Source organism: Tenrec ecaudatus, chromosome 10, assembly GCF_050624435.1.
Source record: "Tenrec ecaudatus isolate mTenEca1 chromosome 10, mTenEca1.hap1, whole genome shotgun sequence".
In the NCBI taxonomy this organism is placed as follows: Eukaryota; Metazoa; Chordata; class Mammalia; order Afrosoricida; family Tenrecidae; genus Tenrec; species Tenrec ecaudatus.
This window is the reverse complement of record NC_134539.1, coordinates 14809890-14835021: the sequence shown is the minus strand read 5'-3', so window position 1 is coordinate 14835021 and position 25132 is coordinate 14809890. Positions and strand designations below refer to the sequence as shown.

At 42.4% G+C, this 25132-nt stretch overlaps 1 protein-coding gene across 8 annotated transcripts in view; it reads left to right on the top strand.

Annotated features, from left to right (window-relative positions):
• The window catches only part of NFIB (nuclear factor I B), a 255948-nt gene that overhangs the window by 137007 nt on the left and 93809 nt on the right, over window positions 1-25132 (top strand). For 7 of the 8 annotated variants that reach the window (XM_075559921.1, XM_075559922.1, XM_075559925.1 and 4 more), the window contains exon 3: window positions 5306-5359. The exons of the other annotated variant lie outside the window; for it this stretch is intronic. In XM_075559921.1, the coding sequence (XP_075416036.1) occupies window positions 5306-5359 (54 nt within the window). The remainder of the gene's footprint in view (window positions 1-5305; window positions 5360-25132) is intronic. 8 annotated transcript variants of the gene reach the window in all.

Here is a 25132-nt window from a genome sequence, read left to right as displayed (position 1 = left end):
CAGGTGGGTGGAGGGTTAAAGAGCACAGGAGACCTGATGTTCATTGGCCCCAGTAAAAGAGGGCGGGTCGGGTTCAATTTATCATGTTAAGATTAGCCAATGGTTGATCTCTTCTCCTCTTTCCTCTTCTCTCTACATTGAGCCTTAAAAAGAAAGTTATAGCGGTCTCCTTGTGAACACACAGAGTAACTGCTTATAGTGAAACTTGTGTTTCAATTAAAAAAATATTCTTTACAGACTCAAGACCCACTGGACTGGGCAACCCACATGGCGATGATGACTGGGCTTCCTCTTGGTAGATAGGAGTTTCCCAGAAGGTAGTTTTTATCAGCTGACTGCTATCTGGAGCCTCTTGTGTGTGGCAGCTCCTGAAGGCCTCCTGGAAGCGGTATTCTTTCTTTCTGGGATCTAACTCACTGCCACCCAGTTAGTTCTGACTCATAGTGATCCTATGAAGGGGCTCCTAGCTTTCTGGGGTGGCGTGATGAATGCATTTATCACCGGAATTGTTAACCGGGTACGCACATCCACGCCCCTCCTGGCACACCTTTTGTAGATAAGTACACTATGATAGACAGAGTTTGGTCTCTCTTTGTTCCCAATAGATGATTACAAATATTAATAACTTTTTATTGTCGGCCCTGTGATCAATTCTCACTGCCACCCAGTCAATTCTGACTTATAGTGATACTACAGACAAAGTAGAACCGCCCCTGTGGTTTTCTGAGGCTATAAATTTTTATGGGAACAGAAAGCCTCATGTTTGCTCTATGGCTCACCTGATGGTTTTGAACTGCTGACCTTGTGGTTAACCCACTACACCACCAGGGCTCTTTGGTGAATAAGAGCACCTTATATTTTCATTGAATTGTGAGATGTATCTGGCCCAGTGATTGGTGCTTAATTTAATAGAATCTTTGCAAGAATTCTGTGAGGTAGATAGTATTATTGCACCTTTGAATACCAAGACCCCGAGACTCTAAGAATTAAATCGTTTTGACCAAGATTGTACCACTAGTGAGAGACCGAGCCAAGGTTCACTCTAACACACTGTGTCCTCAAAAAAAGAAAGAAAAAAAGGAATTCGGTCCAAGCGATGGAAGTGGTTAAATAAAACCATTGGATGTGAAGTAATTTGACCTAGGTGGTGACTTGGAAGGGTTTTAGATGTGGTCTGAGTAATTCCTTCTCTGAAGTCAACCACAATCCCAGTTCATTTTGGGTTTCTCTGCCAACGGCGGCTCCTTGGTTACTATCCTTTTCCAGGAGCTAGAATTAAGTGACCAACAGAAGGTGACATGTGAGTTCATCGTCGATTATAGTGCTGGAGTGTGGAAAGTGTATGTTCTCCTGTGTGCTCCCTAGGGGGCCTCTCCTGTGCGTCTGAGCTGTAGAATGTGGACGTGAGAGCACACAGGCGTTGCCCTTTCAGGGACTGCCGGCCTTGTGCTCTGTGTGCCTTCACACACCAGCTCAGTTTAGAAAGTGAAATTACTCTAAAGAACACATGTGCGACTCAAATTAAGGCTAAATTCAGTTTTCCCTCCAATCCTCTGTGTGTGCGTGCGCGTGTGCGTATACTTTAGTATCTGTTTTTAAATTGAGAACTTCGTCCACAGTTGTGAGAAATAGGAGAAAAAGTAATTTGCAGCAGAAAAGAATAGTGTTTCCTAAGGTGAAAGGTTGCGGTAATACGAGAGGGCCATTAATCTCGCTGGATACTCTCTCAGGAGTGGAAGGAGCCTTCATTGTGAACTCTACAGGCTGGGAGTTGGTCCTGCTGCTTTATGGCTGATATAACTATGTTTTTGTGCAGAACCTACAATTCCAAAAATGAAGTTGTTACTGTAGCTTGTCCACTGTCATGAGTGTGGCGTTAGCAACCTGAAGAATATAGGTCTGTTGTTGTTGGGTCAATGGTGTATCTTTTTTTTTTTAAACCAAGAATTTATAAAGAGCAACATTGTCTACAAAGTTATTGAAGTCTATGAGTTTTGCCTGAATCTTTGAAAAAGTTATAGATGAATTGATGAAAGAGAGAATTTTTGAGCGTGCTCAGCTATCTTTGTTGTGGTTGTTAGGTGTGATCGAGTCCATTCCAGCCCATGGCGACCGTATCTACCACAGGATGAAAGAGTGTTCGGTCCTTTGCTCTTCTATTTGAACCCATAGTTCCAGCCACTGTGTCCATCCATCTTGATGAGGGCCATCGTCATTCTCGCTTCCCCTCCACTTTACCAAGATTGATGGCTTCTTCTAGGGACTGGTCTCTCCTGACAACATGTCTAACGTGCCTGACCTGGAGCCTTGCAATCCTGGCTTTTAAGGAGCATTCAGCCTGCGCTTCTTTCACGGCCGAGCTGTCGGCTCTTTTGGTAGCCCACGGTGCTTCTAGGAGTCTTCATCAGCACCACAGTGGAAATGCATCAGTTCTTTCCCCAATCTTCCTTATTCGCTGTACAACTTTCACAGGCGTATGAGGCAATTAAAAGGACGATGCCTTGCCTTCGCTCAGGCGTTCCTTAGTCCCACAGTAAGTAACAGTTTTCATTTCCAACACTTTCAAGAGATCTTGTGAAGCAGATTTACCAAAAGCAATGTGCCATTTGATCTCTTCGGTGCTGCTTCTGTGAACATCGGTTGTGGATCGACCATAACGTTATCTACTTGTCCAGTTAGGAGGATCTTGGTTTTCTTTACATCGAGTTGTAGTCCATACTGAAGGCCGTCATCTTGATCTTCATCAACAAAGGCTTCAAGTTCTCCTCATATTCAGCTAGCAACATTGTGTCATTTGCATATTGCAAGTTGTTAATAAGCCTTCCTTCAATCCTGACGCCACAATTTTCTCCATATAATCCAGCTTCTCTGATTATTTGCTCAGCACACAGATTGAATAAGTATGGTAAGAAGATTCAACACCTTTCCTGATTTTCAGCCATGCAGTATGTCCTTGCTCTGTTTGCACAACTGCCTCTTGATTCAAGTACAGGTTCCGCACGAACATAATGAAATGTTCTGGAATTCCCATTCTTTTCAATGTTGCCCATAGTTTGTCGTGATCCACACAGGCACATGCCTACGAAACACCACTACACATCTTTCTGGTATTCTCTGCTTTCAGCCAAAGTACATCTGACATCAGCAATGATATCCCTTGTTCTGTGTCCTCATCTGAGTCCTGACTGGACTTCTGGCTGATCCCTGGCAATGTACTGCTGCAGCCTTTGCGGAATGATCATCAGCAAAATTTCACTTGCGTGTGTGCCCTATCAGTCATACCGCTCTAGAGTTTGAGCGTTCTGTTGGGTCACCTTTCTCTGGAATGGGTGCAACTAAGGACCCCTTCCAGTCAGTTGGTTAAGTAGTTGGCGTCCAATGTCCTGGTGTAGACCAATGAGCCCTTCCAGTGCTTCTCAGCTCGTTGAAACGCTTCCATTGGCATGCCATCCCTTCGGCCAGCTTTACCAGTTGAACACTCGTACCAGAATCCAGATTGTATTTATTTCCATTTGGGGGAAGCCTTGCATGACCGTGAGGGTTCTGTGGCACCCCTAGCTGTATGTAGCAGATGTACTGACTACTACTGCCCCAGGACAGAAGGAACCCTAGTGGTGAACTCTGGTGTTTGCAGCCATGGAAGCTCCAGCTCGGAGGGAATGGTTGGTGGTGGGAGCCAGCAGGCGCTCTGCGGGAGAAAGTCACAGCTTCACCAACCTGGTGAGGCTGTTCTATTGTGTCATATGGGCTAGTTCTTCGTCAGCACGGATCCAGAGTTTGGGTATTCAGGACAAAATGAAATAGGCAATTTAGGAAATGAGAGGAAAGAGTGGCACACTGATCGCAGCACTACATCAAGCTGGCAGATATGACAAAGGGAAGAAATAATCAGTTTACTGTAGAAAGAAACTAACAGGCTGGCCCTGTGTTTCATAGTAGAGGCAGTGACGGCAGCAGGCTAAGCTCCCACGTGGGTCTGTGTAATAACCCCGCCGAAAAACCAGCACGAGATGTTTTCGCCCCTGCTCTTAAGACGGCATCCCTTTCTTAGCTTCAGTACAGTGACAGGATTGCGGGGAGGAGACTCGGTGTGTGACTGCTCCTGCCAGAGCCCCGTCTGTGCTGTCCTAGCACGCGATCGCATTGAAATCCACTATCGAACGCAATCCACTATCTGCAGGCCAGCAAGGCTGCAGAAGCCAATCCATCCGTTCCTCTGGCATTCATTTACTGGAAGCCTGGTGCCCTCGCAGCCGTGAACTGCACCCGGAGGAAGACTCCGAAGTAGACAGGGGCTCTGCCTTTGCCTTCTGGAGCGTGCAATTTAGTTGGGGAGACAAAATTTAAGCACTAGAACCAATAAAAGAAGATTACAAAGCAACCGGCAAGTAAGTGCATAATAACATAGGGCAGACGACACGCATAAATGCAGAGGGGACATGGAAGAAGGAAGAGCGCTCAAAACACAGCAGTGCTGGAGCAGGCCTGGGAGGCGGGCGCTGTCGCAGCGGGAGCACCTCCCGGGGCCTCGCGGTTGCTCGCTCGGAGGAGGGATAACGTGGGCCACGGATTCCCCATCCCTGCATCCACCTCTCCCGGCTCATCTGCGACGTCTGTCCGATGATCACAGATGGAAATTAAATTGATTCCACCATGTGCTCCCCGCAAAGCCATGTTGGTTTCTACCTAGTAATTTATGCTCTTCTTGGTGTTTGCAAATCGATTGCTATTATGGATGTAGACAAATCTGGGCCTGGATCCAGTAGGTTGGGGATTATTGGAGTGGGTATGTATGTGTGTGTGCATGTGAAATCCTGGAAAAACAGACCTGCATTTCTATGTATTTTGCTCACTGAATAAAAACATATTTCAGGGTTTAAATTAAATATATATATATATTTAGTTTAGAGTGTGTTTAATCACCTCCGATTCCATTTCCATGGACTTCTTTCAGTTCATATTGCTCTGGACAGCCTTTGGTATTTGCCCAACTTCAAACCGCCTTCTGCGGCTTTTTGTTGCCAGACCCTTTGTTTCCAAAAAGCTTTCCTTCATCCCAAGACTATTACAGATGACTGGCTGGCGTTTCATTCCATTTTATTTATTCATTTTTCGACAGGAATATATTTCTAGATACTCGTCTCGTTGGAGAAATAAAAAGGGTTGCTACCCAAAGGCTTGGGAAAGTAAACTTTATTTAAACACTTCGCTTCATTGTACCTTTTTTTTTAAAAGTCCTTTAGAGGATTGTGAAAGTCTTTCCAAACAAATTAAAAAGAAAACATTTTCTGTGATTTCTTTTCAGATTCTGGACAATCAGGAAGTCCAAGCCACAATGATCCTGCCAAAAATCCTCCAGGTAAATACGTGTTCCAGGACGTTTGCAATCTGCCATTGTCAGAGAACAAAGTCCCACTGTATAGATAAACAGCCATACTTGGTCAGCTGCCTATTTTGTTCTGGCAGGCAGGTGTGATCGGGACAAGATGTGATTCTGTTTCGGCCCTTTGCAGTGGCAAATACATCCACTGGCGTCATCCGTTTTGACCTGACCCACCAGCTTTTCCATCTTTGTGGGTGTTTCTTTGTAAACGAATAGGAGTGTGCTTTGGTGCTAGTCGTGGCAGCTTGAAAGTCCTCTTCCAATAAAGCCTTCAATGTTTCTTCTTTCGTTTTTTTTTTTAAAGATTCCGACGGAAAATGCTTTCCATTGCTCTTACTACAGCTAGCCAACTCTTGTTACTTTGAAAAGAGTGGTGGTTCAATTCCTATTTGATTTAGTTTTTTTTTTTTTAGAAAAGGATTTTTGCATAAAGAATCTTCACCACCACCCCCCATTTGCGTTGGATCCCCAGGGGCACAATCATGAAAGCAGGGCTTTACCTTTAGTAGGATGTATGCCCCGTACCCTCTTTATTTTGAAAAGTTGTTCAAGCTCTCGAGCTTGGGCGTCTTCGCAGTTGTGTTGCTACACAATCAGAACAGATAGCATTTGGCTTGCTTTTGATTTGGGAGGACTCGTTTTTCTCCTGTGGGGAAACAAGCATAAAGAGGAATTTCTAATATCTCATCATCCTAAGATTTTTTTTTTAAGCAAATGGGAAGAAATTTATTGGAGCCCATACGGGAAACCCTAGAGGGGCCCAGCATACTCTCCTATGTAGGCATGCCCAGGCAAAGGGTCACACCATTCACTGTACCCCCATGTCCCAGAGAGACTCCCCTTGAGCCGAGCCCCCAAACCCTAGGACTGGCTGGGGGTGGGGACGAAGATTTTTTCATTACACTCACAGCTTGGTGAAAGTGTGCCCCCGCAATAGGATAGCAAAACCCAAACAAATCAACCCGCAAACCCAAGTCAGCCTGTAGACCCCAACCTTCTCCCACCATCGCTTCAGTCTTGTCTTTGAAAACCGTCCAACAAGTTTGTACAACGCCAGATGAGTGAGTTCTCCATGTAGACTTGGTTTGCATCCTTATGTACAGCAAACACAAATACGATACATCACAACAATATACATTTTTTCCTTTCGGAGTCTTCCTTCTGTTTGGGATTTTATTTGTAGCTTAAGAGAGCTCGCTTTCTCCCACTAGGTACTGCTTTATTCTGTTCTGGTAAAAAAATAACCAAAACCAAACAGTGTCCGTATTGCTTGACAACAGTGAGTAGGTGTGCTTAAGCGATAGGAGGTTCTAATTGGGAAGATGAAAATCTCAGTTTAAGCCTATTTTAAATTGATTTCTTCCAAAGAATCTAGTGTCCCTGTGAATGGGTAACAAAACCTAACACCTGAAGTTTCAAAGGTAACTGCTCGTTGGATTGGTTCTTCTGCGTCGGCGTGCGTCTGAGGGATGGGGGAACAGTCAGACCAGCTGTCTTTCTGGAAAGGGATCGATGTGGAATAGGATGCATTTTGCCCGGCAGTTTTTGAAGTTGAGGACATTTTAAAACTTAAAATAAGTCTTTTAATTTATAATTTTTTTCCCACTTAGCCATCTAATATGTTCTGTGTGCACACAATTGACCAAAGGGAATTATTTCCAAACAGTTTATAAAAGCGTTTTCACTCCTTGTACAAAGGAAGTGGAGGGGGTGGGGGCTTGATTCAGTAGAAGAAAGAGTTGATAAGTATTTTAAGTCAGACTAAACAAAGGCTAGGCTCTTTGTCTTTGAATGACAGCTTGATTTGGAATTAATAAATCTGTTATTGTTTGAAATGCATTTCTGAACATGTACAGAAGGGAAATATGCTCACCTAAATATATTCCCTACTTGAGAGGAATGAATAATCTTTGATTAGTTATGTAATGCCAGAATTGGATTTTTCAGTGTTTGTCAAGAAGCTTAGTTAAATTTTCCTCTTGCTACTTCTGTCTCTTGAAGGATTGGTTGCTGTATAACATGGCAAACAGAAACAAACCATCGGGCTGGTCTACTTTTTTTCTCTTCCGGGTGTTTCTTGGAAATCAAATCCTTTGGAGGATTACCTCTTAGAATTAGATGTTCTAGGTCAATAGATATCAGGGAGAGTTGGAAATTGTACATATGCAAAGCAGACCTGAATTACCAGGTTTTTCGGATTTCAAATACATATTCAAAATTAGGTTTAGCATGCCTATAGCGTTTTCTGTGATGACTAAGGTGTAATTTAGTCTGATGTGCTTTGTGTAGCACTATAAGGCGAGCTGAGCCATCGCGGGTCTTACTAATGAACCGTGGTGGAGGAAAGGAGAGTGAGATTTTGCCCTGTAATACTTTGAAATCAATGCAGTCATGAGGATTTTTCTCTCTGTTTGTAAAGGTGAAAAATCAGACATGGATAACACTTTCCTGGTGCAGTCAACTGGACTAAATTACACTGTAACATGGGCATAAGCGTCTTTGGTACTTTGGAGTCTGATTATTCTTAACCGTCCCCCAACCCACTATTTCGGACTCATAGCAACTCCGGGGCTGTCCATCTTGATGGGAGCAGGTAGCATCCTGCTGGTGGATTTGACCTGTCCACCTTGTTAGCAGTCTCCCCCCTGACCCAACACCGCCTCCAGAGCGCCTTCAAATGCACCGGTAGGAGGCCACCGTATCTTCATGACTGGCTTCTGGCCGAAATGTGAAATCACCAAAGTTGAGATTCACTATCTCCAGAAGGCACAATCCATTTAGAGGAAAATTGAAATCCTCTGCCTTAAGTTTAATAATAATAATAAAAGACCCAGGTCGGCAGTTGGGCAGACCCACAACTAGGAGCCGCTCACCGTTTGCCGAAGTTCCCTGGATTCTCAGCACCATTCCCCTTAGGAGGTGTACGCCCATGAGCATTGTCCCCACTGCCTCTAGTGGGCCCTTTCCTAACAGCTTGGGGAGCAATGGCAACCATTGAAGCCCTTGCAGAGGTAGAGGCTCTTTAGAATCTGCTCCTCGCTGATGACAGGAGGCTGGGATCCCCTCCAGCCACCCCAAAGTATAGATGCATATGTCTCCCTAAAGCCCTCTGGGCTTGGCTTTCCTCCAGCCCCAGACAGGACTGACTGAGAGATTCCACCCTCCTCAGATTCAGGAAACTTCTTAAGGGCAGCTCTTCAAACATTTCACCCAAGTAACATCTTGATTGGAAGGAGAAAGCCCAAACAAATAAAAGCAACTCCCCCCCCCCTTTTTAGCAGCGAGATATTAGGTATTTGTGATTTCTGAAGTAAAAAAGTAAATAATCCAAGTAATTTTGTTGTTGTTATCTTAAAAAGTGTTTAAGTAGTCTTATGTTCTTTTTAAAACCCTGGACCTTGCAAATGGTTAATGGACTTGGCTGTTAACCAGAAGCTAGAAGTTCGTGGTCACCCAGAGCCGCCTGGAAATTTACTCGAGAAAAATCAGCCCCTGAAGACCCTCCTCTGTCACCCGGGGTATTGTCGGCGATCTCCTGAGTGGCAGTTGACATACTGGTTATGATTTTTCAAAGCACTTACGTGGTCTTTGTGGTATTCCCCCATACAGTTTATGATTGAATATGTTGTTTTTATTATCGGTGACAGGGTAGAGATGGGCCCAATAATATTTTCAGGACTATAATTCTGTAAAAGTCTGAGTCAGACCCATCCTGGCCTTAGCATTTTGATCTAAAAGCAATGGTCAATTTCATTTTTTTTAATGATCCAAATTTCCCTAGTTTATAATGGAACTCATAGGTTTGTATTCAGCTACTTTGTGAATATCAGATTGATTCTTTTTTTACTCATAGTCAGAAATTATATGCTTATATTCAATCGCCTTGATCATGACAAATAGAATCACAGAGTTTTCCCTGAACTATATCTGGTGGCTCACACGTAGGTGAAGCTATGACTTTAGGGGTTCAGAGATAGCCCTTTAATCATTAAACATTCCAGTGCCCCTTGGAGAAGGGTGTGCTTGGATTGTGACCTTGTAAAATTAGCTTCAGCTGGCTCTATTCTTTTGTTTCTCTGCTAGTTATTTATTTAGTTTTTTAAAGATTTCCCAACTTCATCAATTGCCCGATGCTGGCATGAGCGCTACCCAAGGCAGTTTAGTTGTCCGTTTACATTCCCCAAGTGTCATTTGGCGCCCATAAAAATGGTGGTTCTAAGGGGAGCTTTCTCTTTTCTCAAAATTTAATGAAGAAATAGTGAGACTGTGACACTTTTTGGTAAACGTGATGATGCAAACCAACGAAGTATCTCAAGCACCATTAACCCCAGAGCTTTCTTATATGGAACCATTTGGATTCACGATCAGCTTTTCCTTTTTGCATTTTTATGGGGTGTTTGTGCTATTTTGTGGGTTGATTTTTTGTATTATTCTGGGGGAAGCCTCAGGAAGCCCTCAGAATCCTACATTGGGTATGCCTTCGGTAAGTCACCTCGTATCCTCCGTGGAATAGGAGCGGGGCCAGATAAATCAATGTGTAAGTCATTGACGGACATAGCATTAAAATGTGCTATATTACTTGCCTTGCATTTTAGAAACTCTTTAAATAAAAAAAGAGTGATGCCCTTCTTCCCCAGCCCCACTTTGATGATATTGAAATGGTAGCCGGTAGCGGGTTCTTAGGAACCGAATCCCACCGACCTCCAGCGTGATAGAAAAACTAGTGCAGTGCGTGCAGCCTTAGTGCTCCGCTGGGGAGTCCCGGGCCCATATTCCTTTGACTTTTCAGTTTGCTTTTTCCAAATTTAGAATTGGGGACACATTCAGTATTATGGTTAGTGGAACAGTAAAACGGTTTTCTTTGCTATTTGCATATGAAAGCAGAGACATTTGCATGGGCCTTCCAGGGCTTCATAGAGCTTGTTTTGTCTTAGAACGTGGTGTTCTGCATCCAAGAAAAGAGGAGATTGACTCTGATACATATTTTTAATTGTAGCCTTTTCACTCTGTAATGAATACGTTCCATATTCACCTCTTCTTATATCGCATTTATTATACCCATCCAAATCAAGACTTTTTTTATGGGGAAAAACGAACTATTTCCTGATACTGAGAAGTAATTTTAAACGTTGGCACTGGATAATATACAGCGGACTATAAACAGGCTTTCTATTCATAAAAGTATAAATACAAAAAGACACTAAAAGGATTGGTTGACGGCGGTAAGACCTGCTGTCGTAGGTAAAGCTTTTAAGTAATTCGAGAAGGAGGCCTGCACAGGTCGGTTCTGAAATCAAAGGCATTTGTTCATCACAGACCTTGTTTCAGAAACATTTTTATTTTTTATCCTCAACCACTTTTGACGATGCCACGTTCGGCCAAGTTCACATGTGGCCTAGCAGAGGAGAGGATAAAGGAAAGAGCATTTCGTTCACTGATTATTGTTAAGCCAGAGGGGCGCAGGGCTGCTTATGTTTCCCCGGACACATTGTGAGCACTGGCGTACAACACGTTTCTCAAAGCTTGCTCGACGTAGCGGCTCTGTGCCCCCTGCCCCCTTGGCAACCGCTCCTGCTCAATTCCTGTGTTTCTTTTGAGGGAACTCCATGAAGACCATATGGGGATTGTCATATAAAGTTATAAAACAAGGAGATCCCCCATCTCTCCCAGGTGTCCTTCCCTCTAAGCAACAAATACCGAGTGTTCGCTGGCTGTTGAGCTCAACATTTGACATTAGCTTCCAAGGCCTGATGTGAGTTAAATCAGCTCAAAAATAAATGGACAGTTCTTTGCCCTTGGGCAGTTGGGAAGATACACCGGGCCATGTTTACCAAAAAACACCAACTCAGAAAGAGCTATCTTTAGGTGGAATTTTCAGGCAACATATATATTGTATGGAAGATCCATCATTTGTTCGTGCTATTATGCTTTGTGCTCTGGTGATAAAAAGGGAATTATACATGAACCTTGCTCCACCCAGACCCTTCTCTGTCCACACATAGATACAACACGTGTACATGGAAATATACACACACCTAAAGATACAAATGTATACACATGTATGTTACATTCAAGTATATGCACACGGGGAACCCCTGTTGCCCCGGGGTAAAATGCTCCGCTGCCAACCAAACGATCAGGTGGTTGTTCGAATCTACCCAGAAAGACTTGGAGACCTGCTCCTGGCAGGTTAAGAACAAGGACAAGCCCTTTGATCAACTCTGACACACAGCAACTTCATCAGGGCCTTCTTGAGATTCGAAGTCTTCATGGGAGCCAGTTGTCTCATATTTCCCCCAAGGAGCAGCAGATGGGTTTACACTGCCTGCTTGCAGTTAGCAACCCAAAGCCTACCCCACAACATCACCAGGGCCTAGGAAACCCTGTGGGACAATTCTCTTCTGCCATGTTCTAGTCATATGTGTACGTATGTTAGCACGGAGAGCAATTATGACTTAGTGCTGTCCCTCAAGCATCCTTGGGAGTTCAGACATGTGACACACCATTTCCAACCGTTGTTAGGAGTTTGGTAGGACGGAAGAAACTTGGGCTTGGACTTTGACCATGAGCATGAGCTCACGCAGGTCGGCCAACTCCTGTGGAAGTCAGTCAACACAGTCCATGATAGGTGTCTCCCGTCCCCGTCACCATCAGAAGAGGCACTCCTGGTAGGAAGCAGGGAGCCCTGGACAGGGAAGCTGTTTCCAACATGCTTTCTCATCCAGCTGGGTTCATCAAGTAGGTGTCATGCAAGGGGTATCCTTTGACATCTTTATTTATTTTTTTAAACTGCAGTCTTCTGAAAACATTTTAAGAGGAGTACACAAAAATCACAGGGCAAGAGAAGATGCATAAAAACAGAACGGCAGGGATTACGTTTTTAAACTGGCAGGAAAAAACCAACATTTTCAAGTTGAAGGGTGGAATGGAGAATTGTCATTTTTCAGACAGCAAATTTTTGCCCAAGTATTTTGGCATCAGAGACAAAGGCAGAATGCCGTTTTGTTACATAGTTTCAAATGCTGAAATGAGAATGAGCACAAATGTATCTTTTGAGATAGTTTTCCACCTCCTGGCAAGAGTTTATCTCCTGGGTCCCTGTATCAAACTGCTGTAAACATTTCCCCACTTGTTTTTCCAGAACACTCCCGCTTTCGGAAACTACCAGCTTTCCTATCTCCCCTGAAACGTTCCTCTGCCCTGCTCTTCCCAGCCCCCTTGGTAGCCTTCCCTAATGCTGTTGGTTCCTCCTTAGCGACTTATTGCTTATTTAAAATATCAAAACCTCTTGCCTCTCGTTCACACAGCCCGCCCCCTTCAACCAAGTGTCCCCCTTTGCGCCCCACCCCCTCCTTTTTTCCTGACCAGCCTTGGAAGGTGCTGGTGTTCCCTCATGAGTCCTCCTGCAGGGGAGCCTGTGCCCCCACGGGAATCATTCTCCCTGAAGGCTGCCTGCTGTTGGCCCTCGAGCCAGCTCTTCCTTTCCATATTCGCTCCCCTTTCTTGAGCATTTAATTGAAGGAGCTGATCACTTGCTACTTACAATCGCCTCTCACCTTTTCAATGGCCCCTTTGCTGGTTGTTGGTGAATCTCTGTTTTCTTTCGGCTCTCTATGGGGCCTTCTTTGCTCTTCCCAACCAGGGTTTTCTTCTCAACCCCCTAAGGCAGTGGTTCTCAACCTTCCTCATGCCGGGACCCTTTAATACAGTTCCTCAGGTGGTGGTGACCCCCAACCACAAAATTATTTTTGTTGCTACTTCATCGCTGTCATTTGCTGCTGTTATGAATCGTCATGTAAATATCTGATATGCAGGATATCTTTTCATTGTTAGAAATTGAACATAATTAAAGCATAGTGAGGAATCAGAAAACCAATATGTAAGTATAGATTGAGAAATATTAATTTCTAATGACAAATCAATGACATTTTGTCTTGCAGCATGGGTAACAGTCTTCATGCCGGTCCTCCTATGTGGGTGTGTCTACATTCCCCACCTGGAGAAAAGAGGAGTGGTGTCTCAGTTCCTAAGACCATTGGAAATATGTGTTTTCCAGTGGTCTTAGGCGACACCTGTGAAAGGGTTGTTCGACCCCCAAAAGGGTCACAACCCACAGGTTGAGAACTGCTGCCCTAAGGGTTGCTCAACCCCCTCAGGGATTCTAACGACAATCTCCTTCGTTCTTCCAAAACATGTCCCTTTGGAACAGAGAAATCAAAGTGTCAGGTCCAGGTGTCCTGCTCTAATTTGGACATGCTTCTTTCTCTAGGTGTCCCATGAATCCTACCAATTGAACATTTCCAAAAATTTTTTTTCCCTACCAGCCTCCCCTCCTCACCCTCATAAGCTGTCTTATGGCCACCAACATCTATTCATGTTCCCTTGCTTAGAATACCTCCTTAGCTGGTAACCATTCCCATTCCACATTTCCAGGGCTCTTGCATGGATCCCTTCCTCTCAGTATCCAAAGTGACCCTATAGCACCGGGTAAAATCATCTCTGTGAGTTGCCAAGACTGTAAATCTTTGTAAGCCTAGGAAGCCCTGTCTTTCTCCCTTGGGTGGCTAGTGGTTTTGACCTGCTGACCTTGGAGATTGCAGCCTAACATGTAACCACTATGCTACCAGAAAAAAAAGGTATACTTTTAATCCCTGTACCCCTTATTTGGCTCTAGATACACACTACTTCTTGCATGTCACTCTGAAGAAGTGTTAGAAGCATCTTTCTTCTCTCCCAATTCATTCTCTTATTGCACATATCATGATACATCATAAGACATAAGTATGTCTTGCTTAAAAGTTTCTGATGGCTCGCTAGTTACGTGGCGTGTTCTCAGTCAGGCCTCTGGATGGCGCACAGCATCAGATACGAGGATCTCTCCCTTTCTCTTTCTTCCCCCGACACGATCTTTCCCTGGCCAGACAACCTTATCAGCCCAACACACTCCTACCCAGCTGTCAGGCCCAAACCAGCCCTTTCTCCCAGGTGGAGCTGGCCACCTCTGCCTCCATCCTGATGGCTGTGTTACGTGTAACCATCTGTGTGCACAGAGCTCTCCTCTCATACTCTTACTTTTTTTCAAATGAGTAAATTTACTACTGAAATCCCGTATCGCTTTTGCTTGACACAGCCTAATACACATTACTCAAGAAAACACTGGATGTAAGTGCTTGCAGACCACTAGTCCAACATTTTCACTTCACTTATGAAAAATGAGGCAAAATGAAGTTAAGTGACTTACTCCAGGTCCCATTTGTTATAGGTAAATGTAGGTTAAAATCCACGTTTTTCATGGGTCAAAACCTTTAAGTAATCCCGCCGCATTCTTAGTACTTTTCTCCTTGTCCTCTGTCTCCATCCCCAGCTGCCCGTGCGAAGCAATACGATTTATTATGGTGCATTACTTCTCGGTAAAGTGAGCCCCAAACGTGCCCTAGTCTTTCCTTGACCTTAGTATTCAAGTCTGCAACGAGATGCTTCACCAGGACCAAATCTAGATCTCCACGCACAGTGGGTGCCGCCACGGGGTTAGGAACTGATGAGGGAGGGGGCTTCCTCCATTGCAAGTTCTTGCAGTTGTTAGCATTCAGTAGCCCCCAACTTTTCCTAACTTCTCTCAAATATCGTGGGCTCTGCCTTTTGTGCAGATCAGGGACCGACTTGGTACGCTGTCATAAGCATAGTGTGAAAGCACATGGAATGCTCTCCTTTTGCAAGGCTGGAGGAGAAAGGACTAGCTCTCGGTTTATAGTCAGTCACGTTTTTATTTTTCTTAACTTTCAACCCATATTTCAGGGTCTTGTCATTATCTGAAATGATAATCTAAGACAGCAGCAAATCCAAATGGACTTTCATTATATCCAAGTAGGCAGTCCTTTTATATTGCACCTAGATCCAGAAAACTTTTGCGAGAACTTGTGTGCAAAAAGGCTGCACTTGGTTCACTTTCCAAACACGTTACTGTGGTGCAGTTTTCCTCCTTTGTAGAATGTTTAGGGGTCCCCACAGGGACGGTCAGAATCCCCTTATGAAAAGAGGCCTAAACTGTAAACACTCCCAGATTGACCGGTGACTGACTGCACCCACTGTCCTGGGCGGCCTTTAGTGCATGTCCTTTCCTTTCAGCAAAGGGGCTTGGATTCTTTTTACACTGACCCACGGGGTCTGGAGTTTCCTCTCAATGTCCATTCCTCTCCCTCTACACCTTCATGAGGCCCACTTTTTGCAGCGAACAGCGCCAGTTTAATAATGCAAAGCATCTTCCTCCTTACAGCTGGCCTGCTAGGGTGGTTCTGCATCTCAGATAGAGGGGGCTTGCGCCAGGCTAGCGCAAACCACTGACCTCGGCAGAAGCTAAGCTTGCTGTACTTGTTTTCCTGTATGAAGGCTCCAAAGGGACTCCCTCTTGCATAGTAGAGCATCACGCTTGGAAAGCGAGATCAATTGTATAGTAATATATTGCAAGCTGACTAAACTACCAAGGAGGTACAGATCTAGCTAGCTCCCTGATGTTTCATCTTTTCGAAGCTGGAAGACTATGCTGTGACGATAGTCGGAAAATCTTATACTAAAATCTCACTTCTTTTTTTCTTCCTGTAATCACAAATGGGTATCACAGTATCAAATGGTATAAACTCCAGTTCTTGCGTAACACGGTATGGGGAAAACTTCAGCATTATCTGATGATAAATTATTTTTGTAGTTGAACTTTTGTTGGCTTTTACATATCAATGTAAGAGGTAGAAGAATTTCAGACCAACTTCTGGGTTTCAAAGTTACAAGCCTCCTTGGGTCCTTTAATTTGTATGTTGTTCCTCAAAGATTTTGCATTTTTTATTTTTGTCTACATTGTAAAATTGGGGTGAGACACCTACTGGACTGTGATCGTCATCATTGTTGACCCTTTAGAGGAAGTCCCTTATGGTCCCACTCTGCTCTGAGCAGATTCATGTGCTCGGCACTCAAGAGGAAGAAAGGGAACAGGAAACTACTGACTCTCAGACTTGGTTGAGTGCTTTTTAAGACTGTTGTGTATTTCTTCATACCATAAAACAGTGCCGTAATGTACTATATTGTAAAAATCTACTGGATTTTCGTTGCAAAATTAGGTGTCTGGGGTTTTAGTCATTATTTAAAATGAACTTCTTAGTCTTTATTCAAAATTGGTGTTTTGGGTCTGAGTATTTAAAATGAACTGTTTTATTTATATTTCTAAACAAGTAAGCAAGGAATAAAAGATAATAGTTTCCATCATAACATAACGAAAGCTTATTATCTTTCTGGTATTTTGTGATTAGTATGTCTTCATTGATGCTTAGAAAGAAACCACATCAATCATGCTAGTCTACCTATTTACTCAGTGTGAAAGGACCAGTGAGCTTTTTAGAGAGCACAGGTGAGGACAAGAGGGAAAGGTCTTAGGGCATTAATGGATCTGCTATTGCAACGACGAAGAGGAGGACGACTGTTTTTCAAAAAGAGAGTTGGTACAAAGCTGAAATTTTTTTACCTTGTTTCAAAGAAATATTTACAATCCTTTCTCTTTAACTAGATCACCTAGGTTATTTTGATAATTGCCTCTCTCCAGGGTCCATCACAGACGTGTGTTGATTTCAGTGATGTGCAAGTATTAGTTCCTTCCCCTCCTTACGCACTGAAATGGCTCCCACCCTCGGCTAACGCTTGACTTGTACATGCACTATGGCAATTCATGTTTTGGTTTCCGTTTAACCGCCCACCTGAACCTTGTGTTTGGTCTTAGCCCTGGGCCTCGCCTTTCTGTCTTCACTCACCTTGTTTCTCTGCCGGAATGCCTGTACCCTTTCACTACCCGATCAATTGAGTGGCAATAGAGTTTAAACTGCTTAGCTCGGGGCTAGGTAGCCAGCAGACAATAAATGATACCATCATTACGGTCATGATTATTGTGATAGTTTTTGTAGCTCTAATCACGTTGGAGAATTTATTTGCAGTTCATAAGCATTCAGATCCAAGACTGCTGACTCTAGACCCCTTCTTCTCAATTCATGTTCTGCAGCAACGAAGAGCCGCAGACTGGGGCCAAACCCCGAATCAAGACACAATCATTTAAGTAAAAACCGAATAGCTTCCACAGCTGTTTACGCTCAGTGACACGTTATTCAAGAACAAGAGGACTAGCCCAGCATCGAGATGTGAAGGCATACCGTAGACACTGACAAACCAGAAAGAAACAAATAAGAGTAGTTTGTTTACTCGGGGAAAAAAGAAACACATGGAAAATAATCTGGCTCTAGGAGCCAGATGCTACGGAAGATGAAGCCGTGTTGTCAGAAAACCGGTTACTGACAGACGGTTGGTATCTGCAGTGGAGGGAATGCCGGGCTTGATCTAATGGAAAGCAGTTACTGATCTAGAAAAGAAACATATACTTCTATTGAGCAGAGACTCCGAGGACGAAAGGAAATGTTGGTGGGGGAGCATGGAAAGCTGAGAGTGAATGTGAGTGTTCTGTGTGAAGGGCACAAGGCGTTTAGAGGGAAGCGATTCAGAGACAAGCGGCTGTTTCTGTGAGCTCGAGAAGACCGAAATATGCAGGTCAAAGGGGACACAGTGTTAAGCCAATTGCAATGATTGGCCCGGTGTCTAAATCTTTTTGAAAATTTTTAATCTCAAGAACAAATAAGAAAATGTTGCAAGCATCCTGGAGGCAAAGCCAGATGCTTATGTATTACTCTTTAGCACTCATTAAATACCGTTAGACAATTCCGTTGAAGTATAAGGGAGTTTCAAAATGCTTATGGAATATGGAATTAAAGGACAGTGACATATTCCTACAAACTCTTAAACATTTATGTGAACGTACATATAGGTGCATATATAGTATGTATAAATATATCTATGCATACATATACATATATCCTAAGCAAAGGCAACAAATATATTGTGTTACTTGTGGTCTTAAAGAATAGGGTCTCTCATTTTCTCTCTAAAAAATTTTACTTGTCAACTCCTTCTAGCTGACCGAGTGATTGACTAAAAGAAAAACTTAGCCATAGGCCAGTCTGCACGTCTGTATCTATGAGATAGAAATACAGGCATGGGCCACAATGCGTCCTAGAAATTAGCATGCTGTGTGGTTGAGACGTTGCATGAACTGCATATCCTGGGTGGGTCTTACTTCTACTTTAAGCATCTCAAACAATCTTTGGGTGTTAGCATGTGGCCCTCAATCCAAGTCATTAGCAACCTCTGTATATCTGATACAAGTTCTGCCCACATTTAAAAAAATCATTTTATTAGGGGCTCATACAACTCTCATCACACTCCATACAGACATCAATTGTGTAAAGCACATTTGTACATTCGTTGCCCTCATCATTCTCAAAACATTCACTCTCCACCCAAGCCCCTGGCATCGGGTCCTCATTTCCCCCCTCCCCCCTCCTTCATGAACCCTTGATAATTTATAAATTATTATTTTGTCATATCTTTCTCTGTCCCACGTTTCCCTTCACCTACTTTTCTGTTGTCTGTCCCCAGGGAGGAGGTCACATGTAGATCCTTGAAATAGGTTCCCCCTTTCCAACCCGCCCTCCCAGTATCACCACTCACACCGCTGGTCCTGAGGGGATCATCTGCCATGGATTCCCTGTATTTCCAGTTCCTATCTGTACCAGGGTACATCCTCTGTCTAGCCAGACTTGCAAGGTAGGATTCGGATCATGACAGTGGGGTGGGGGAAGGGGGTAGGAAGCATTTCGGAAATATAGGAAAGTTATATTTTTTATCGTTGCTACATCACACCCTGACTAGCTCGTCTCCTCCCCTAGACCCTTCTGTAAGGGGATGTCCAGTGGCCTACACATGGGCTTTAGGTCTCCACTCCGCACTCCCTCCCTCTTTCACTATGGTAAGATTTTTTTGTTCTGATGATACCTGATACCTGAACCCTTTGACACCTTGTGATCGGCACAGGCTGGTGTGCTTCTTCCATGTGGGCTTTGTTGCTTCTGAGCCAGATGGCCGCTTGTTTACTTTCAAGCCTTTAAGACCCCAGATGCTGTATCTTTTGATAGCCGGGCACCATCAGCTTTCTTCGCCACATTTGGTTGTTCACCCTCTTTGTCTTTAGCGGTTGTGTCGGGAACATGAGCATCATAGAATGCCAATTTAATGGAAGAAAGTATTCTAACATTGAGGGAGTACTTGAGTGGAGGCCCAATGTCCTTCTGCTACTGTAATACTAAACCTATAAATATATGCACATAGATCTATTTCCCCATCCTCATATATAAATATATTTGCATATATACATGTCTTTATCTAGACCTCTATAAATGCCCCGTGTCTCCCAGTTCTTTCTTCTATTTCCTTTGACCTCCCTCCTGTCCCACTATCATGCTCAGTCTCCAACAGGGTTTCAGCAATTCCTCTTAGTTACATTACCCTTGATCATGCCCAACCAGGCCTCCCACACCCTCCTCGCCACCCATTTGGATAGTTAGTTGTTCCTTTGTCCCTAGGTTTATTAACACCACTACCTTTCCCTCACCTCCCCCTCTCCCATGTCCCCGCGGAACTGTCGGTCCCGTTGTTTTCTCCTCCAATTGTTCATCCAGCCTATCTTATTTAGAGAGACCTGCGGAGATACTAACATGCACAAAAACAAGACAGTCTGCTCACATTTTCCATAGACATACAGCTTTAGGCTGTAATCTTTTCATAGGGTGGAGAAACTGTTTTATTCTGATGATCACCCTGTTGAGTGTAACCTTCTTCATAACAAACAACCCAACAGCACTCCATAGTTTTCCACTTTCCAGTTGAACATCCTTTAATTTCTCCTCTGCCTCTTGTTGCTGGTCTCACTAGCTTTGGGCTTTTTGTGTAGCTGATTTTTTTCTTCTAGTGATGATTTGGATGGAAGTGTACAGAATAGAGTGGGTTTCCCTTCAACAAGTTTTTGTTTTGTGACATTGATTTCCACACTGTAACAACACGGCCCCGACTTCCACCCTGTGCTTTCAATTCTCCTTCCTCTTGATGGATTCTCTCTAAACACGTTATTGTGAATTCAAGTGAAGATGTGCAGAGCAGATCACCAGTCTGACACTCAACAACCCTTAGACATTTGTTTCAACTCCTCCATAGCAATCTCCTCATTGTGTTATCTCTTACGCTGCTTTCTCCCGGTGTTTCCTGTGGCTCACCTTCTGCTGGTAGTGGTAGCAAGGCATGATCTAGTTCTTCCGGTCTCTGGACTGTGGAGATTAAAGCTTGTGACAAATACTGGTTTTGCTCCATTTAAGAGCCATGGTGTACTTCTCCGTGAAGTTCTCTTTTTTTTGAAAAGAGAAAATTAAAGGAGATAATGCTGCAATACTGAAAGAGACATGTGACACTAGAGATTGGATGTTGCTGGTTTGAGTTGAAGCATGTACTGGTATACTGTGAACTTTTTGGGTAGAAGATATAGTCGACACATAAACCAGTAACATAGATGTTTATTTTGAGTACCAAGACATGCTGTATTATAGGATATATATATATATATACACATATATATATACATATGCTTTAAAAAGTTAATGGGAAAATGGAGTTAAAAACCTAGTAGAATTTTTCCATGAGCTTGTTGGAACTCCCTCTTGTGTACTGTACCACTCTGTGCTTTATAGTGCGATGGATTGTGGAACAAGCTGCTGCGTTGTCTGTACCCCATTCTCTGCTCAGGATTTCTAAATCATAACCATATGGGACCATGGAAGCATACGCGGTTGGACACTATCCCAATAGACGTTACAGAACATATAATTGGAGAGAAAAAGACTAAATGCGAGCAGTAGCTACTTAAGCAGAGTTATGTCTACGTAATTATTGTAAATAAGGTGACAGACATAAATATCAATGTTAAAGGTAACTCGTGAAAATATAAAAACAGAAATCTAGCAACAGTTATTGGGCCTCAAACTCTGGATTATGTTTTTAAGGAGTGAAAAGAGAAGGTGACTGGAGGGACTTGGGAAACTAGGGATGGCAGGTTGTGTTTTGCCTTTTAATATATTTTGTTGTTCAATTTTAATAACGAGTAGTGTTTTCTCTTATTTCTGTTTTTACTTAGATTCACTATCAGGGAGATCCACTACATAATGTGGAATATGTTTTCAGTATGAACTTACATGATGGTTTGGTGTTTTTTTCTATCATGTCGATCGATGTTTTGGTAGCTTGTAGCTGTCATTCATGGAATGAACCCTTCATGATAGTAGTGCATTGTTCTTTGGATAACATAGCTGAATTTGATTGGATCTTATTTTATTCAATATTTTTGATGCATGTACATTTGAATGTTTGCTCACTTCATTTTGTTCAGTTTTGACAGGGGAGATTGCAAGTTTAGATACTGAAGTTTTGCTGGCCCCATTTTAGAGATGCAGGAGGGAATTTGTTTTCTAAGGCCTGGCAGGGAGTGGTGGTGGTGGTGGTGTGTGTGTATAACAGTGGAATTTTATATTCTTCTTAAGACACAGGAAAGCTAAAATCGGGTGTGGACCCATCTGGACCTGGTGCCTTTGTGGAGTCTCTTTAACGCCCTGTCTGTTTTGCCCTAGGATTCACAAACTTTTAAGTGCTGATGAATAAACTGGAGATCTCAGTAGCCTGCAGGTTCTGGTTCTGAGAGCACCCCCTCCCTGCCGCCCCGGGGGAGGAGATTGAGATTCTCCCATTTCTACAGTGCCCCCAGCTTTGACTAGTGTTGGTTTGGGGCCAAACTTTCAATAACAAGGTGCTAGGTGGTGCTTCCCAAAATATGCTGCACATTTGAATCACTTGAGGAGTTTGAAAAAATATTGATTCACAAGTCCCACTCCATTCTGATTTCTGCTGAATGTCAGAAGGAAGGAGCCAGGTGTCAATTGTTGTTCAAGAATCTTGGGTAGTTATAAAACTGAGCAAATTTTGAGAATCATTTTGCTTAAGTAATTGGTCTTTTCAGGTTTCCCACCTTTGCAGTCAATTTGTGTTACTTTCATTTTCCTGATTTCTCCAAGTTGTAGTGAATACGTTGCATCCATTCTTCTGTTAACTCGTTAACTCCAGTGCATTCGGCTTCTCACAGTTATGTATTCTTCATGTTCTAGTACTTGTACATTTTTGCTTCTTCTATTGTCTCTTTTACTTCGACCAGGTTACAAGTGACTGCTCTTATTTTATTCTCAGAATCTCTTATTTTTTGTTCTTTTATTGATTGCTTCAACTATTTCTTTTCTCCATTTAATAATCCCAGCATTTATCTTTAATTCTATCTTTTACATTTTCTTGGATTGTTCTTGTTTACTTTTCTATGGTAGATAGTTTGTCCCCCCCCCTTTTCCTTTTCATTGATTTACAATATATCCATTTTGGTTTTTCTCTTTGGGTTCATGGCATTTTCTTAATTTCTAGGTAGTTTGGAAAATGTGCTCACTTTCTGTTCTTTATGCTTTATTTTATTTGCTGAAGATGAGATAGTATGGCCTGAAAAAGTCTCTGTTTTGAATTACTTGTTAACTTTTTCTCTTTGGTGAAGGACATGATCAATTTTTATAAAAGTTCTTTGGACATATAAAATAGATAATTTTTTATTCAATAGTTATAAGCTTCTCTTTTGCCTCCTATATATGTTCCATTTTACAAGAGATTTATTTAAACTTCCACTGTCATCTGTTTTGTTGTTAAGTTTCCTGTACTGTAGTCATTTTTTGTTTCCCGTTTTTCTCCCCAGATCTCTTTCAGCAAGTGAGGGTTATGATTTATTTACTTTACCAACTGTGCCTTTTTTTACTCATAAACTATATTCTGTTTATTGGATTTTAACTTAAATGCTCTCTTGATTCCTACTAATGGGCACTGCTGTTTGTTTAAACTTGCTTTATTTCTCTTTGCTTGCCTAATTCTTCTGAATTTTGTGTTGTTTCTTGTAGTTTTCATTTTGTTCTGTGTTTCTAAAACAATAAGGGCAAGATTTTACTTTTTCAGTTACTCTCATATCTTTATGGGAATATTCAGTCTGTTTTCATTCCTCTTCCTGACCCATGCGCTTGATCTGTCCTTTCTTACTTTACTATTTATTTTACATACTATTTCCGCATTGCTGCTGTGCTGATGCAGCTCCTTGTTCCACTTTGCTCCTAATTTAGAAGCTCTACTTCTTTATTTTTTCCTTGCTCTCAGAATAAAATGTGGGTCTTTTTGCTGCTATTTGAAAGCAATAAGTCGTTTTAATAGATTGACTTTTAGGGACTATGACTACATTTTTATTTGGAGAAGAGAAATTTACCTAAGGTGCATGTATTAATAGTAGAGCTCGTTTGGCTCCAGAGTTATCCTCTCCACTCCGTGCTTTAGGGGATTTGGATGGAGTCGCACCATCCATATCCATGGACAAGATAAGAAGATGGACAGGCTTATTTTATTACACCCTAAAGCCAAACATATCCACTAGCAAATATCTGTGCTAATAAATTAGAAAATCGGACAGAATTGATGGCTTTTTTTCATAGAATATAGATTTAAAAAATGGCCTCAGAGGGATAAAGATCACGAAAGACCCAAATTGTTGAAGAATGTTCCTTCAAGCAAAATTCTGGCATTGATGATTTTACCAGTGAGGTTTCTTTGTTTTCTTTTTTCTCATGTTCTCAAGAACTTTTCAAGAAATGCTATTTTATTTCCTTCCAGAGCATAAAGAATAGTCGACTGCCACCTAAGCCACTGTTTGAAGCAAGCATTTATCCCTGGTATGAAAACTTGATGAGTGAAACACAAACATTCCCCTATGGCAAATGGAAAATTCAGAGGAAACTATTAGTCAATCAGTTGAGCATTAATTACAGAAATTATTGTCTATAGACAGCAAAAACTAGTGTCAGAATCAAGTAATAAGTGGTATGAATAAATGCTGTAAGGGGAAAAATGAGATAATCCCTACTGATCATAAAATATTTGATAGCATTCAGTAATCATTCTGATCTGAAAGTGTTTCAACCACCTGAGATAAAGAGGGATAACGGTGTATATCCTTGAATGATTGGGGAGTGCTGGTAGGGGTGTGTGGTCATCAACCATAAGAGACAATGTTAACTGGCCAAAAAGCGAATTGCACACTCATTTAAATTTGATCCCAATTTTGTGAAAGAGAAATTATTTAGAAACACACATATTATTTATTTGTAGAAAAAATATTTAAACCAGAAAGAAATACTGAAAAGCATAATTAGCTTTGAAATTCTAGAAATAATTTCAGTATTAGAAATAACCATCCTCCTGCTAGTCCAGTTTCTGTATCATCCATTTCCAATGCTATATTCAAAGAAAGAACGCATCTTTGTCTAAAAATCCAACTTTAATGTACTCAAATAAAGGAATGTTATAACAAGCATCTTTTCCCCAGTCGACTTGCCTCAATTCTAAAGTAATTCTTTAATACAGAATGCGACAGCAGGGTATTGAATGGACACTTTCATGACCTGCTTGAGGAAGTATAAATTGGCAAAAATATTTATGGAAAGTAGTTGACAATTTGTACCAAGAGTTCTAAAGACATTGATGTCCTTTGACCCACTAATTTCACTTCTGGGAACTGCAGCCTAAGGAAATCAGGAGGCTTTCTGACAGTGATTTGTGTGTGAGGATATTCATTGCAGGGCTGTTTACGATATTTTGTAAAAATGGGAAACAACCTAAATTGCCACACAGTACGAGAATGGTGACTACACGTGGCATAGC